This window comes from Cheilinus undulatus, linkage group 16 (genome assembly GCF_018320785.1).
Source record: "Cheilinus undulatus linkage group 16, ASM1832078v1, whole genome shotgun sequence".
NCBI lineage: Eukaryota > Metazoa > Chordata > Actinopteri > Labriformes > Labridae > Cheilinus > Cheilinus undulatus.
The window spans coordinates 2,532,442-2,547,762 of NC_054880.1; the positions used below are offsets into that span (position 1 = coordinate 2,532,442).

Genomic DNA, 15,321 nt, shown 5'->3' on the forward strand with positions numbered 1-15,321 from the left:
TCCCTAAATTTATGAATTAAAGTGTTATGAGAAGAGAAAACTCCTGCTGGATGTGAAGCTCTTGATTTGTGGAGTGGGACAGCACTGTCAGGCTGGGCTTCATATAACTCACTGTAGACAGGGATGAATAAGGATTATGGAGGTAAAACCAACTGTGTCCTGTATTTCAACGCCAAATAGTTTATGTTTTAATCATGTTTTCATTCAATACAAGAATGCAAAATTTAATGTATTTTGTGATTGTACTAATCTAACAATATTTTTCTTTTGCTGGATAAAGATAGGCATATATGCTGTTCTTTGTAGTTTCTTTTTAATGCACCCTGACATGATGGTGAACTGTAGTCATTGAACATGGCTGCCTGTCACTAAATATTGTTACTATTAAAAAACAAACAAAAAAAAACAAAACAAAACAAAACAAAACAGGTGGCTGTTGGATAATTCCAAACTCTGGAGTGAAGGCATAGTCTGCAAGCAATACAAGCGGTCTAATCCCACCATTCAGTCAAATGTAGTTCTCTGTCATCATGTATGTTTACACAAGCACGATTCTATCAGGTGCATTATGTTATAACATCAGTTTCTAATTTTGCTTTAAGTCAATATTGAGCATTAGTACTGACCACGGTTCTGTATGTGTGATAAATGGTAACTCTTTAGATATCTGTTAAAACCAAATAAAAACAGTAAAACCAAAGAGAACAATTAAGATCAACAAATTAGTAATCAATCTGTATTATGTATTACCATTTCATAATAAATATTATCTCAAGACACTTACAGAAAGAGCAGGTACAGAATAGACTGTACCCTTTGTTACATTATTTACAAAGATCCAACAATAAACCACAATGAGGAAAGTACTGAGCAACAATTAGGAAAGTGACAGTATTAATAAGGTGAAAAAAAGTTACAAAAAATATTAGGACTATCAATCAATTAAGAGGCTTTCTCTCAGCTGTTCAGATAAAACGAAGCACAAATCATTTTAGAATTCTACTTCTCTTGCCAACACACTTGTGACTTTCAAAATTTGCTAGCTGTGTTAAAAAATTGCAATAATTAAATAATAAATCTAAAATATTTTTGGGGCTTTTTTGTCTCTAATTTGATAGGATAGATGAAGAGAGATGGGAAACATGGGGAGAGAGTTGGGGGAAGACATGGAACAAACAGCACTGAGACCAGGAAAACAATCCCATGACCAGATGTTGAGGACTATAGCCTGGACCCCTGCTCTACTAACTGAGCTAAACCGGCGCATGGTTTACAAACCTCTTGTCACAAACACTGCAACTTATCGAAAGGGGTGGAAAGTAATTCCTTTAATTTACTCAGGTTCCTGTAATTGAGTAGCTTTTTAGTGTACCAGTGCTTTTTTGAGCACTTTTACTTTCACTTAAGTATACTTGAGGGCAAATACAGAGGTCCAAGCTTTCTCCAACAGCTTTCTGACAACAGCACAAATTGACCAACTGTTCAGCTTTTGACAGTCAGTAGCACATAGAGAAAGAAAGATTACACATTTCATCCTGAAACAGAAGTTGTGTTTCACTTAAAGTTATGTCACATCATATAATAAACAACCCGGTTGGAGATTCATATAGTCGTGCTGTTATTGCCCATTTTGTTAAGATCACATTTCACTGTACAAGCCCTTAGGGTATCAAGAGTTTTTACTCTGTACTCAATGCTTTGAGTAAACGTTGAATGAATTATTTTCATTCTTATTTGAGTAGAATAATTGATCAGTACTCTGACATCGACTTAAGCAAATTTTGATAAAAGTAACTGTAGTTTTACAAGTTCAATAGTGTTGTACTGTTGCTTGGATCATGGAGTCTTTTCCTGTGCCCCCACTTTTTGTAAATCTTTCACCCCAGACTAACCAACCTCCTGTGTGTACTCTCATGTGCACCACAGCCTCAGGTCTTACAAACTCAGCAGTTAAAAGATTGTTCTAACAAACTGTGGAGCATGTGTTCATTTTAGATGGGTTGTACTGGAATATCAATGCGAAAACCACCCAATAACTGGTTTATACCCCGGTGTGGACAACGGAGTGTCTTTTTAAATCTGCACCTCTTGTGAATCCCTTACCACAAACCGAGCAACTAAATGGTTTCCCCTCTGTGTGGATGGTAAAGTGTGTCTTGAGATACCTTTCTTGAGAGTATCTTTTATGGCAAATTGAACAGCTAAATTGTTTCTCTTCTGCATGAACAGTCATGTGCGTTTTCAAATTTCTTTGGAGAGAAAATCTTTTACCACAAACTGAACAGCTAAATTTTTTCTCCCCAGTGTGGACAGCCATGTGTGCCGTCAAATTTCTTTGGTGAGAAAAACTTTTAGCACAAACTGAACAGCTATATGGTTTCTCTCCTGTGTGGACTCTCAAGTGTGTCTTCAGATATCTGTGGTGAGGAAATCTTTTATGACAGAATGAACAGCTAAATGGTTTCTCCCCCGTGTGTGCCACTAAATGTGTCTTCAGATTTCTTTCGTGAGAAAAACTTTTAGCACAAACTGAACAGCTAAATGGTTTACCTCCTGTGTGTATGATTAAATGTGTCTTCATACTTTTTTGTTGAGAAAATTTTTTACCACAAACTGAGCAACTAAACAGTTTCTCCCCTGTGTGGACAGCCATGTGTGTCTTCAGATTGCCTTGTTGGGAAAATCTTTTACCACAAACTGAGCAACTTAACGGTTTCTCCCCAGTGTGAATAGTCAAGTGTTGCTTTAGATGTCCTTGGTGGGAAAATCTTTTACCACAAACTGAGCAACTAAATAGTTTCACCCCTGTGTGGATGGTTAAATGTGTCTTCAGGTTTCCTTGAAGGGAAAATTTTTTACCACAAACTGAGCAACTAAATGGTTTCTCCCCTGTGTGAACAGCCAAATGTTGCTTCAGATTTCCTTGTTGCGAAAATCCTTTTCCACAAACTGAGCAGCTAAACGGTTTTTCGCCTGTGTGTACTCGCATGTGCGTCATCAATGCTTGTCTCACAAGAAAACTTTTCTTACAACTTGTGCAATTAAATTGTTTGAGTCTTGTATTGGTTCCTTTGTGTTTCTTCACTTGTTTCTTCTTTCCGATGCTTGAAGCACAATCAGAGGAGCTATCTGATGTGTTTCCAGAAAGGGATTTCTCATCACTTTCATCTTTGTCTTTGTTTTGCAGAGGCTCTAAATCTTCCTGAGGTTCATCACTCTCCTCCCAATCAGCACTGTCATCAGTCTCAGATCCAGGAAGATCTGAAGACTCATCAGGAGTGACTGGCTGTAAATGACTATCTACTCCTGATCCTCCACAGTCCTCTCCATCAGACTCTATTTTCAAATGCTGTGGGTCTCTGTTCTCTTCACTTTGGTTTTCATCAAGCAGTAAGGACCGAGCTTTCTCTCCATCATCCTCTTCACTCTTAACGGGGAAAGGAGTGAATGTGAACACTTTGATATCAGCCTCCTCTGGTCCTTGAAGCTGATCTCTCTCCTTACTGATCCACAGCTCCTCTTGTTCCTCTTTAATGTGTGCTGGTTCTGGTGGCTCATCCTGGTTAAAACTGGAGCTCCCCTCTTGCTGTTCAAGGAGAAACTCTTCTTCTTTCACCACCACCTGCTGGACATCTGAGGAAAAAAGTCAAACATGTGACTTCTTGAAAACTGATTTTCAATTTACAGTAAATCGCTGATGGCTCTACTTTCTGCATTGTTGAGATGTGTGGTGCATTTCGTTAATGTTTGGATATTTTGAAGTTATCCATAGCAAGAAAAAATATTATGGTCTTGGCATTTCAGAAACTATAACAGGGGCTTCGATGTGGGGCAAAATACAACACAAGATATTAAAGGGGGTTTAAGAGACAGGGATTGCATCAAACGGAATTAGGATCCTTTCTGTGGACACCCCATTCAAAAGCATTCAAGTATTGTTTGTGACCAGCTGAATGGTGAAGTGAGCGAGGAGAGAGGCTGGAGGCACGTGTATGTCACACATACACTCTCAAGCCTCTTTTTAAGGTATTTCTTCAATTTCTTGTTGACCCAAATAGCTAATCAGTCAGTTCTCAAACAGCAAACTCTTAAGGATGAAGGGTTCTAGACCATTTTCATTGAGGTTGAGGCAATACTGAACCAAAGACCCATCACAGAAGTCTCAAATGACCCTGAGGAACTTGAAGCCTTTACAATAAACCACATTTTGGTGTTCAAGTCAATCCTGCCACCAGGACTTTTCAACATAAACTAGATCAAAATTGCAATTTCAGCTGAAATTGCGTGGGTATGCTTAGAGATGAATTGCAGAGGAACTGCTGAATATAGCCAAAAGCACAAAAACAGCTGAAATTAGCATAAAAATAGCATAAAATAGTATAAAATGGCATAAAAGTCGCTGAAAATGGCATTCAATAGCTCAAAAAAACGATAAAAATAGCTGAAAGTAGCCTAAAAACAGCTGAAAATAGTCTAAAAATGGCTAAAGTAGCCTTAAAATAGCTGAAAATAGCATAAAAACAGCTGATTTTGGCAAAAAAATAACTGAAAATTGCATTCAATGACTGAAAAAGCATAAAAATAGCTGAAAATAGCATGAAAATGGCCATTTTAAAAAATATATAAAAGTTAGAAATGAGAAAAGTCATAGCAGTTGAATGACAAAGAAACTGATTTTTTAAAAGTTTAAACGGTGTCGATATGACAAAGTATGAAGGAGGAGATAGCCGGCACGGAAGAATAATAATAAACAAAATGGCTGACCTGAATATCAATAGTGTGGATGCTCAGCATCCCCACTAATTATGATGGAAGGTGGATGCAAATACATCACATGGCTGAATGTTCTGAGTTCCTAATTGGAGCCTCCCCCTGGCAACATTGTTCTGAATGCAGACACCACAGCACCAAGAGGATCATGGGCGATGAAGAAAATTTTGCACTTCATACCAGAATCAAAAGGCCTGGTACGCTCTATGCATCTCCAGACAAGAACCAGCATTGTTGAGAGGTCTGTGGCAAAGCTCTGTCTGCTACTGGAGGCTGCAGCCATACACTGACTGTCTTTCTCGACCTCTATTCTTTCTGTCTTATTTGTTTTCTGTTGCAGGCTTTTCCAGAAGATATGTCACTTTAGGTTAATGCACCACAGCATTCATATATTTAGAAAGACATCTGAGATGAAGATTCTCCTACTTGTTTGAATCCCACAAATGTCTCCATTCAAATGCTAACTTGTTTTCTTGTTTAGTAAACTTTATCGCACTTTTTCAAATACAATATAAAACCTTACAAATCACATATCAAAGTTTTGTACTTAATGCATACGTTGTGAGATGGTCATCCTTAATTTCTGACACTGTCAGAATTTTATCCCAGGCCATCTTCGGTGGCAAGACCATGACAATGGCTGTCTGTTAAGCTGTCTCACAGCGTAATGTAGGACCACTGTTTTAGAGCCACTACCAAAGATATCGCCATGATCGGTCATCTTTTGTGGGGGACAGCCCAACATCACACAGTGTATATAAACCTTAAGGTATTATATTAGTTTAGCTGGGTGACTGGGTAATACTGTAGACACCTGAGGTGATACAGGTACGTAGGTAGGTAGAGGACACATGTACCGGGGTGTGGTATGCCTTTGGTTTTTAACTAGCACAAAAGAGGCAGCAGGGGCCCTGATTTTCTTTGTTATTTTGTCTGATTTCTTGCTTGCTTTGGGGAAAATAAACCATCAAAATGCAGATCTTCTGAATGAACAATAGCTTTATTTTGCTTGCATGAATTACATCATCAAAAGCCATCAGTATTTTTGATTAAGGTTAGATTTATTTAGGTTTGTTTTTTTGTAATTACTCAGACAAATAGCCACTATAAATAGAAGGCAAAATTGCAGAGGAGATGAAGGCATAGTGTTTTACAGCACAGAGATAGTCATCATGACCCGACTATGAGCTGTTTTGGTGAACCCTGCGAAACATCATTTGTAGTGACATGTCTGCACCGTAAGCTTTAACAAGCCTCATGTTTTGTCTGTTCGATGGCTGCATGTGGTTCACTTATCAGTCTCTTCTTTCAGCTTCTTGATGGCTGGCAATTGATCAATTAGTAGTCAAACACCTGACATTTTTGTTTCAACTACATTCTCATTTGATTTAATCAGTGTAAGGTTGTACTGTTTTGTGTTTGAAAGGGATTTATTAGAACAAAGAATGAACTAATTTATTTAAATTACAAACTTTTTCCTACTTAAATCACGTAATTTATCTCCTCAATAAAAAGAAATCTCTCATTAAATATGCCTCTTATTAAATATTAACTTTTGGTCTGAATTTTTATAACCCCAAGCTCTCAATGACATGTGCTGTCTATCTAAAAATTCACCACCAACCTAAAATAATTCACTGTAACCAACCGTTTAAAAAGCCCCACAGAATTTACTATAAACTGGTTTGAATCACTTTTACAAGTGTGACAACATGATGCTCCAGACCTTCACTTGAAGAAATGTTCTTTAAAGCTGACCTTGTTAAATGTTAACTGATGATCCCTGATCTACAGGCATGTTCAGACTGTACAGACTGGGATCCTTTCAGGACTGATACAAAAAGCCTGGACACGTCCGAAGAGGCTGTGGTGTTGTAGATGTGCTTGAGTGAGGACTGCAACACATCTCGGATAGATAAAACAATGACAGGCCCTGGTTCACAGCCAAAACCAGTTACACGAGGCACACTGGAGCTACATAAATGCTAAAAGCACATCTACTTTGTATAGCCTAAAAATAAAAGTATAGTTCAGCTAGTTTAACTCTCATTGGAATGTTTCACAAGCAACGCTACAAAGACATGTTGTCAACAGGAGCTAGCTGCAGCTAACACTGTGCTGTGTTGATGTTAACGCCAGCTAAAGGCTCAGCTCCCTGAAACATTTAAAGTAAACCAGTAGATAGAAGAAGAAAGCAAACAAACCTGAAAAATCCAGACACTCGGACATTTTGTAAACACCAAAGAGTCAAAGTGGGAAAAGAAAAAGTCAACTCTGATCACTGTTTACGCATTAATCTGCTCCAAAAAAGACGCGCATCCAAGAACGCGAATTGTGCTCAGTGGGCAAAACAGTCGTGACCCGGAATAATAACACCACTTCCTGTAGCCTTCAAAATAAAGCACAACTTCACATATTGTGCCCTGCTTTAATATAACAATCAAGATGACCCAGTCCAACTTATCTGACACGTTTGTTTTTCATTAGAATAGTTTACAGAGTGGTATAGTCAGCTCAGAGAGTTGTGTTATAGGTGCTAAACACAGGGTAATCCTCAACTTCATGAGTCAAAGTGTCATGAGTATGCACTTTTACTTGAGTACAATAGTAGAGTACTTTTTCCACCTCTGATCATGAGTGTCCTGTTGGTTTTGAAGCTTCTGATTTGTGGCTTGGGACAGCTCTGTCAGGCTGGGCTTCACTTGACTCACTGCAGAGAGAGATGAATAAAGTTTGTAGAAGTAAACTAAACTGTGTCCTGCAGGTTACAGCAGAGAATGCTTCGAAATCTGTTGGTCTTTGCCAGATAAGATTAAACTGCTCTCAAATGTTTCACTTTCTTCACTAACTACTGCAACAGACAAGTTTTCATTCTGGAAATGAAAAGCTAAAACTGGGTAAATGGTGGGGTATCAGTATGAACCCAAGGTGGATCAATGAACAGCCTACTTGGCCAAGTCAAAATGCCAAGTCCTCAAACAGGCAAAAATCTTTCTAGTGGTCTCGGGGGTTCTCAAACTTTGGGGCTAGGGACCCCTGCATAACCCTCACTCTGATTAAACATATGTTTACTGCCATTTGTACTCCTAGACACTGTATGAGTTACCAAATGAGTTTGGCTTCTTCCTATTTGCAATCCTTTGAGCAGCTGAATAAGAATCTCTCTGTGCTTTTTCTAAGGTTGTGGTCAGGTGTTTTCAGGTGGATGTATTCCTCACCCTTTTGTCTGAAAAAACTTTTGTTTTGTCCTTAAACTCTGCATGCTTTGTTATCAGAAGACACTTTAGCTTGGCAGATTTCATGGCTTCACATGAAGACACACAACATATTTTGGTCTTCCACTGCTGTTCTCAATAAAATCCAAACTCCAGATAGCGGTCATCATATTTTCTCAGTTTAGCTGGTTTGGTTCTAGCATCAATTGATCAAGTGGATGCTCTTAAATCCATTGTGGCTAGCTGGACCTGCACACCAAATGCCTCCCGAGCGAAGTTACTGATGCATGACGAGTGATCATATCTGAGTTTTTATTGGCCAAGTAGAGAGAACCACTGGTTTGAGAACCACTCATCTAAACCCATAATTTAAATGTAGTTCTCAGTCATACTAACAGTAACTTTATTCCAACAGATATAGTGTTTCAAGACAAAACTCTAGTTTTGTTTTACAGGTCCTTTGACTTTATTTTTTTAGCAAAAAAACTTACCAAGGTTCTGCATGGGTGACATTAAATATGTTAAGACTGTTTAAATACCTGTTTAAAAAAATCAAATATAAAATGTGAGAGCAAAAAGAACAATTAAGGCTGATATCTTTCTTTGTACAAAGCTATTTCAAAACAAATATGATCTCAAGACACTTTACACAAATAGCAGGTCTAGACTGTACCTTTTGTAATAATACATACAGAGATCTAACATTATTCCACCAACATTATTCCACCATGAACACAGCACTGAGCAAACATTTAGCTCAGTTAGCAGAAATAACACTTAACAATACTGAATACAAGTATAAACACACATTTCCATCACTGAATGGCTTAATCTCAGCTAGAACAGATGAAACAAAACACAAATTATTTTGAATTTCCACTGTCCTAGACAAAACACTTGTGATTTTTGAAACGCGCTAGCCGTGCGAAGCTTTTAGAACAAACATTGCAACTTATCGGTTTCTCCTCTGTATGGATGAAAGAGTGTCTTCTTGCATCTTCATTTCTTGTGAATCTTTTACCACAAACGGAGCAACTAAAGGGTTTCTCCCCTGTGTGGACGGTTAGGTGTTGCTTCAGATGTCCTTGTTGAGAAAATCTTTTAAAACAAAGTGAACAACTAAATGCTTTTTCCCCTGTGTGGACAGCTGAGTGTCTCCTAAGGTTTCCTTTCTCAGCAAACCTTTTGTGACAAATCGAACAGCTAAAAGGTTTCTCCCCAGTGTGGACAATGGCGTGCCTTCTTGCATCTCTACTTCTTGTAAATCTTTTACCACAAACTGAGCAGTTCAACAATTTTTCTGCTGTGTGGACAGTTAAGTGTTGCTTCAGGTATCTTTGGTGAGAAAATATCTTATGACAAACTGAGCAACTAAATTTTTTCTCCCTTGAATGGGCAGGCAAGTGTTTCTTCAGACCACCTTTTTGAGAGAATCTTTTATGACAAAGTGAACAGCTAAATGGTTTCTCCCCTGTATGGACAATTGAGTGGTTCATCAGATTTCCACGCTGAGAAAATCTTTTATGACAAACTGAACAACTAAATGGTTTCTCACCTGTGTGAACTCTCATGTGCGTCTCCAACAATTGCCTATATTGAAAACATTTTTTACAAATAGAACAACAAAATGGTTTCTTTCCTGTATATGTCCCTTTGTATTTCTTCACTTGTTTCTTCTGTTCAAAGCTTGGAGCACATTCAGAGGAGGTGAGTGATGTGTCTCCAGTGTTACATATTATGTCACTTACAGCTATGTCTTTGTTTTCCAGAGGGTTTAAGCTTTCCTGTGGTACATCACTCCCCTCCCAATTGGCACTGTCATCAGTCTCAGATCCAGAATAGTGAGAAGTCTCATCAGGGGTAATTGGCTGTAAATGACTGTCTGGATTCAAGTCTGTGTCTGCTTCTGATCCTTCACGGTCATCTTCTTCAGATTCTGTTTTCAAATGCTCTGTGTCTCTGTTTTGATTTGCATCAAGCTGTGAGATCTGAGGTTTCTCTCCATCCTCCTTGTCACTCTTTCTAAGAATAGGCATGAATGTAAACGAGATGAGTGCTGGTTCTGGTGGCTCATACTGCTTCACACTAAAGCTCCTCTCCTCCAAGTGTTTCCTCTCCAAGTGTTTCTTCAAACCACCTTTTTGAGAAAATCTTGCATGACAAATAGCACAGCTAAATGGTTTCTCCCCTGTGTGGACAATTGAGTGGTTCATCAGATTTCCACGCTGAGAAAATCTTTTATGACAAACTGAACAACTGAATGGTTTCTCCCCTGTGTGAACTCTCATGTGCGTCTCCAACAGTTGCTTATATTGAAAGCATTTTTTACAAACAGAACAAAAAAATGGTTTCTTTCCTGTATATGTCCCTTTGTATTTCTTCACTTGTTTCTTCCGTCGAAAGCTTGGAGCACATTCAGAGGAGCTAACTGATGTGTTTACAGTGTTACATTTCATGTCACTTAGAGCTATGTCTTTGTTTTGCAGAAGGTTGAAAAGTTCATGAGGTACATGACTCCCCTCCCAATCAGCACTGTCATCAGTCTCAGATCCAGAAAGCTCTGAAGTCTCATCAGGAGTGACTGGCTGTAAATGATTGTCTGGATCAGAGTCTGCTTCTGACCCTCCACTCTCTATGCTTACTTCAATCTGGTTTTCATCAAGCTGCGAAGACTGAGGTTCCTCTCCGTCCTCCTCTTCACTTTTCACAGACACAGGATTGAAGGTGAACATAATGATATCATCCTCCTCTTCGCATTGAAGCTGCTCTCTCTCCTGAATGATCCACAGTTCCTTCTGTTCCTCTTTAATGTGTACTGGTTCTGGTGGCTCCTCCTGGTTTGGACTGGACCTCTTCTCCTGCTGCTCAGGGAGAACTTTGTTTTCTTCCACTGCCAGCTGCTGGACATCTGTGCAGAAAAATCCAACATTTAACCATGTGATAAATATGACTCTCTATTCTTTGTAAATCCTGGATGGCTCTATGTTCAGTATTGTTGGGATGTACTGCACATTTTATAAATTTGTGAATCATAAGAGGTCATTCATAGTAAGATTAAAGGTTGTTTCAGAAATTATAGCAGAGGCTTGAATATGGAGCAAAGTGCATCTTGTATACTCAGGAAAAACAGCAGTTTGTGAAATTGTTTTTAATTTCAATATGTTACACTGGTTATCAGAATGCGGTTGGAAACTAGTTAACAAAAAATAGAAAAAGAGGAAAACCCAAACAAAGCATTTTTATTTTTTTCAGCTAGATATTGACTGCTTGCACATGTTTATACAGTTACTACACTTCGATAAAGTCAACAGCTGGCCCACCGGCAGGAAAATGTTATGGTTCAGGGTTGAAACACTTGAGGGATGCTAGACACTGTCTGAAGGCATTTATTCCTCTTGATCAAGCCTTCACTCAGAAGAGCTTCTTGAGAGATTGAATGACTAACAAATAAAATTATCAGCAAATTGATGTGGCTGCTTTGAATCAAACTGTGTTCTCATTATAACTCATCAGAGGTTTAATGTGCGATTTAGAATGCCTCTGCTGTTCTGTGATACTGATCCAAGATGGGCCAAGGAGGGGGGCAGGGATGTCCACAAGGTCTGGACCTCAGTCATTTTTATGAAATGTTTCAGACAATTCACTCAATGATTTACATGCATGCTACTGAAAGTAATCCCAATCTGCAGCTCTCTCCTCCTGTTAAGCGTGCACTGGGCATGAAGTGATACAGTGTTAATAAAGGCTTTCATTACCTTTTTTTTAAGAAAAAAAACAAACAAACAAACAAAAAAAAAAAAAAAAAAAACACAGATTATATCAAAATAAATAAGACCAATTATTCACTGCATGACCATGGAAGTTTCCATTATTAAGTTAAATTCTGGAAGAAATGAACTTTTTCATGACAGTGTGTTATTTTAGATGCACCTGCAAAAGCAAGGCTTTTAAGAATTGTTTTAACAAGTGCTTTAAAGAAGATGATTGAATCTTTAGGCCTTACCTCAGAGACAGCACTTTCTTAGCAGTCTTTTGTTCATCATACTTATGTAATAACAAATTTAACGATATTTTAAACCAAACTTTACATTTTAAAATCCCAAAAAAATCTATGCAACATATGGGCAAAAATGATGCTATTTTTAACCTAAAACAGAACCTAATTGCTTGCATATTTTTTTTCTATTTTTACTGGGTCAAAATGCTGATTTCATTCTAAGATCATGATACACCATGTTAAAGTTCAATAATTTTCACTTCTGCCTCCTTTCCTCAGTTTATTCTAAGTTACACTGCACTGAAAGGTAGGAATTTACAGAAAGCGTTTCCAATTCAAACTACACATTTTCGAATAAAGGATAAATAACAGCATTTAGGGACATAGATATTGAATTATTTGCGAAAATGCTGAAAATTGTATTTTCAGAACAATTTTAAAGGTTCTTTTTAAAATGGCAGTGAGAGCACAAATTCTTACAGAAAAAATATGTTGTTTTTAAATTAAGCTTGGCTTTAAGTATCACATGTCCATACTGTGATCAGCAAGGCCCAGTTGTTTATTATATTTATTCTTTGCATTTATCCATCATAAAACTCATAAACAACATTCTTTGAACCAACTTGAAAGATTCAGTTAAGCATTCAGGGCTTGAGCCCTAAAAGCCATTCTTTCATTCTGCTTATTACTTATCTCCTCAGGCAGGTTGTTCCTAAATCGAGGGACTCTCATGGAAAATTCCCCATTATCTAAGTGGTTAATCCAGTGATACTCAATGTGTAGCTCTTTTATGTCTTAATTTGAATTATTATTCTCTCATTAAACAGTTTATTTCCTACATTTATACAGTAGGCTTTAATTGTCAGATTTAATTGTCACACTTTATTTTTTGTCACTTCTTACCTGTTTTTGCCACTTTTCGACAAAGTTTATCTTTTGCCATCTTATGCCTTTGTCCCTTCTCACCCATTTTTTTTTTTTTTTTTTTTTTTGCTACTTTTGACCATTTTTGCTACTTGTAACTTGTTTTTGTTGTCACTTTTGACAACTTAGATTGTGGCTCTAGCAAAGGTATGTTTTAACAATTTGGCTCTTTTGTTGAGCAGGGTTGATCGACACTGGGTTAATCCTTGACTCTAGAACGCTAAGGAGCCCCCCCACCTGAGGACCTAAGGCTGCGGACTGGCTTAGGGGGGTCAGTAGCCAGACTCAGTGATGAATGAATCATGAAATAAATTCTCAGACTCACAGGGAGCAAATGAAGGGAAGCTGGAGCTGGGGTGTTGTGATGTTAAACTAGTAAGAAAACCAGTTGCTGAGTTCTGACCTGGCCGGAGAGGAGAAAGTGATTTTTGATAAACGAAAGAGGGGTGTGTGTCAGAGTAACTGGGTCTCGATCAGGTAAGGGCACTGATTACTTTTTGCAGCTCTGACTGAATGAGTTTTGTTTCTATTTCTGCAAAAGTGAAAAGGCACGACTGGACGATAGCGACCAGAAAACAAACTACTGTTATCATGATGGAGCCGTTGGCTAACACACGTTAGCTAAAGGCTCAGCTCTCTGACACATTTGCAGTATAAAGGTTTAGATAGGAAGAAAGAAAACAAACCTGAAACATCCTGAAACCCGGACATTTTACAAACATCCAAGAATCAAAGAAGGAAGAGAAATTTCATCTCTGAACACTTTTGAAGGATTAATTTGCTCCAACGTTTAACGTTTGATCATCCTAACACGCTCGACGGGGGGGAAAAAAATCTTAAGATCCGGAAACAAAAACATCCTTTCCTCTACACTCATCTGGCCTTCACAATAAAAGTACAGCTTCAAATGTCTGTCCCTGACAAAACTAAAGCTCATTAAACCAACAAAGTCATTACGAAATAAAAAAAATCAACTTTATAATTAAAACCAGAAAACAACAACTCCATCAGCAAACAGAAAGTATTTGATTAATGTATGCAGACAAGACTGAAAACACCTCCTTTGGCCAGAGATGGACACAAGTCATTTATGTCACGTCCAAGACTTTTATAGTTTTATCAAATAATATAAATAGGTGAGACACAAATTAATGTTAATGTAGCAGTATTGATGTATAATACTTACTGTAAGAATCTGAGTACATCATTCGTGTATATCTACATGGGTCCTCACTATTTTTTACAATGTACTGTAAATAAACAAATCCTGAGTAATCTGGAGTAACGGTAACCTAATGAGGGGGCAACATCAAAGTTACATGCTCAATAATAAACCTGATGTCAAAACTGACCTCTAGCTGCCTTTTACAAGTAACAATGAAATTCTATTCATACAATGATCTTAGCATTAAACATTGAATAACTGAACGTAAAGCATGGCAGCTACAGAACTATCCTAAGGCTGCTCATGTCATGCCATTACTGCACATTTCTGCATCCTTTTATCCCATCCACATGATGAAGAATCTTCCAATCCCTTTACCGTTCCTGTAGGAGATGAGCCCAGACTGAGGAAATGCCATTTTCTCTTCACAGCTAATGACTCATCACTCATTTTTTTCTCACATCACTAATCTGCTTAAGTGTAAAGGTTTGAAATGCAGCTGCAAACCTCCTTACAGTATGGTGGAGTGGTAGGGCCACTAAACCTGAAATTTATTGTCATTTAGGTGCAGTCCAGTGGGAGAAAAGCAGACTCTAAAACAGCTCAAAACCAAGAATATAACATCAAGAACAAAGTCATAATTGGCTAACAGTTGTACCTTACATTAATCATATTTGACATATCGAACACAGCAGATATAATGCATTAGAATCAGAATCAGAATCATTTTTTTAATTGTCATTGTACAACTTTTTTTTTTTGTTGTTGTTTGCAGTTTCATTCAGTGCTCAGGCAGTTTCTCATTTAATATTGAAACTGCTCTGGGATAGGTGCTGTGTTTCAGTCTGTTAGCTTTGGTTCTTATTGTCCTGAGCCATCTTCCTGAGGGTAGTAGTTGGAACAGGTGACGTGCTGGGTGAGATGAGTCCTTCAGGATGCCCAGGACCTTCCTGTGGGAGCGGGACCTGAACAGCTCCTCTAAGGAGAGGATAGCACAGCCAGTGATTTTCTTTGCTGTGTTGATGACCCTCTGGAGAGCTGTCTTCTCTTGAGCAGTGCAGCTGGAGAACCACAGTGGGATGCAGTATGCCAGTATACTTTCAATGGAGCATCTGCAGCTCCTTGGCCAGGGCGTTGCTCTTCAGGACCCTTGCACATTGCTAATGTGCCTTTTTGATCAGTGCTGTGGTGTTGGTTCTCCAGGTTAGGTCATCATTCAGGTGCAGGTCCAGGAACTTGAAGTCTGAGAC

The 15,321-nt window shown here is 38.3% G+C and overlaps 2 protein-coding genes and 1 gene segment (V, D, J or C); 1 reads left to right on the plus strand and 2 right to left on the minus strand.

Moving 5' to 3' along the window:
• The window catches only part of LOC121523649, an 820,099-nt gene that overhangs the window by 118,150 nt on the left and 686,628 nt on the right, over positions 1-15,321 (plus strand).
• The window catches only part of LOC121523651 (immunoglobulin kappa light chain-like), an 813,481-nt gene that overhangs the window by 116,394 nt on the left and 681,766 nt on the right, over positions 1-15,321 (minus strand). The gene's annotated exons all lie outside the window — the stretch shown is intronic.
• LOC121523562 (gastrula zinc finger protein XlCGF57.1-like) lies at positions 1,422-7,101 on the minus strand. Its single transcript, XM_041808491.1, has 2 exons — positions 6,975-7,101; positions 1,422-3,633 (listed from the first exon to the last, which is right to left on the minus strand). Exons 1-2 carry the CDS (start codon positions 6,997-6,999, stop codon positions 2,042-2,044), a joined length of 1,617 nt encoding a protein of 538 aa, XP_041664425.1. The 5' UTR covers positions 7,000-7,101; the 3' UTR covers positions 1,422-2,041.

Bases quoted from the DNA above. Each gene is read 5' to 3' on its own strand.
- LOC121523562 (XM_041808491.1), bottom strand. From the start codon at position 6,999: ATGTCCGAGTGTCTGGATTTTTCAG. The intron at 3,634-6,974 runs GTTTGTTTGCTT...TTTTTTCCTCAG, and splicing joins CGAGTGTCTGGATTTTTCAG to ATGTCCAGCAGGTGGTGGTG.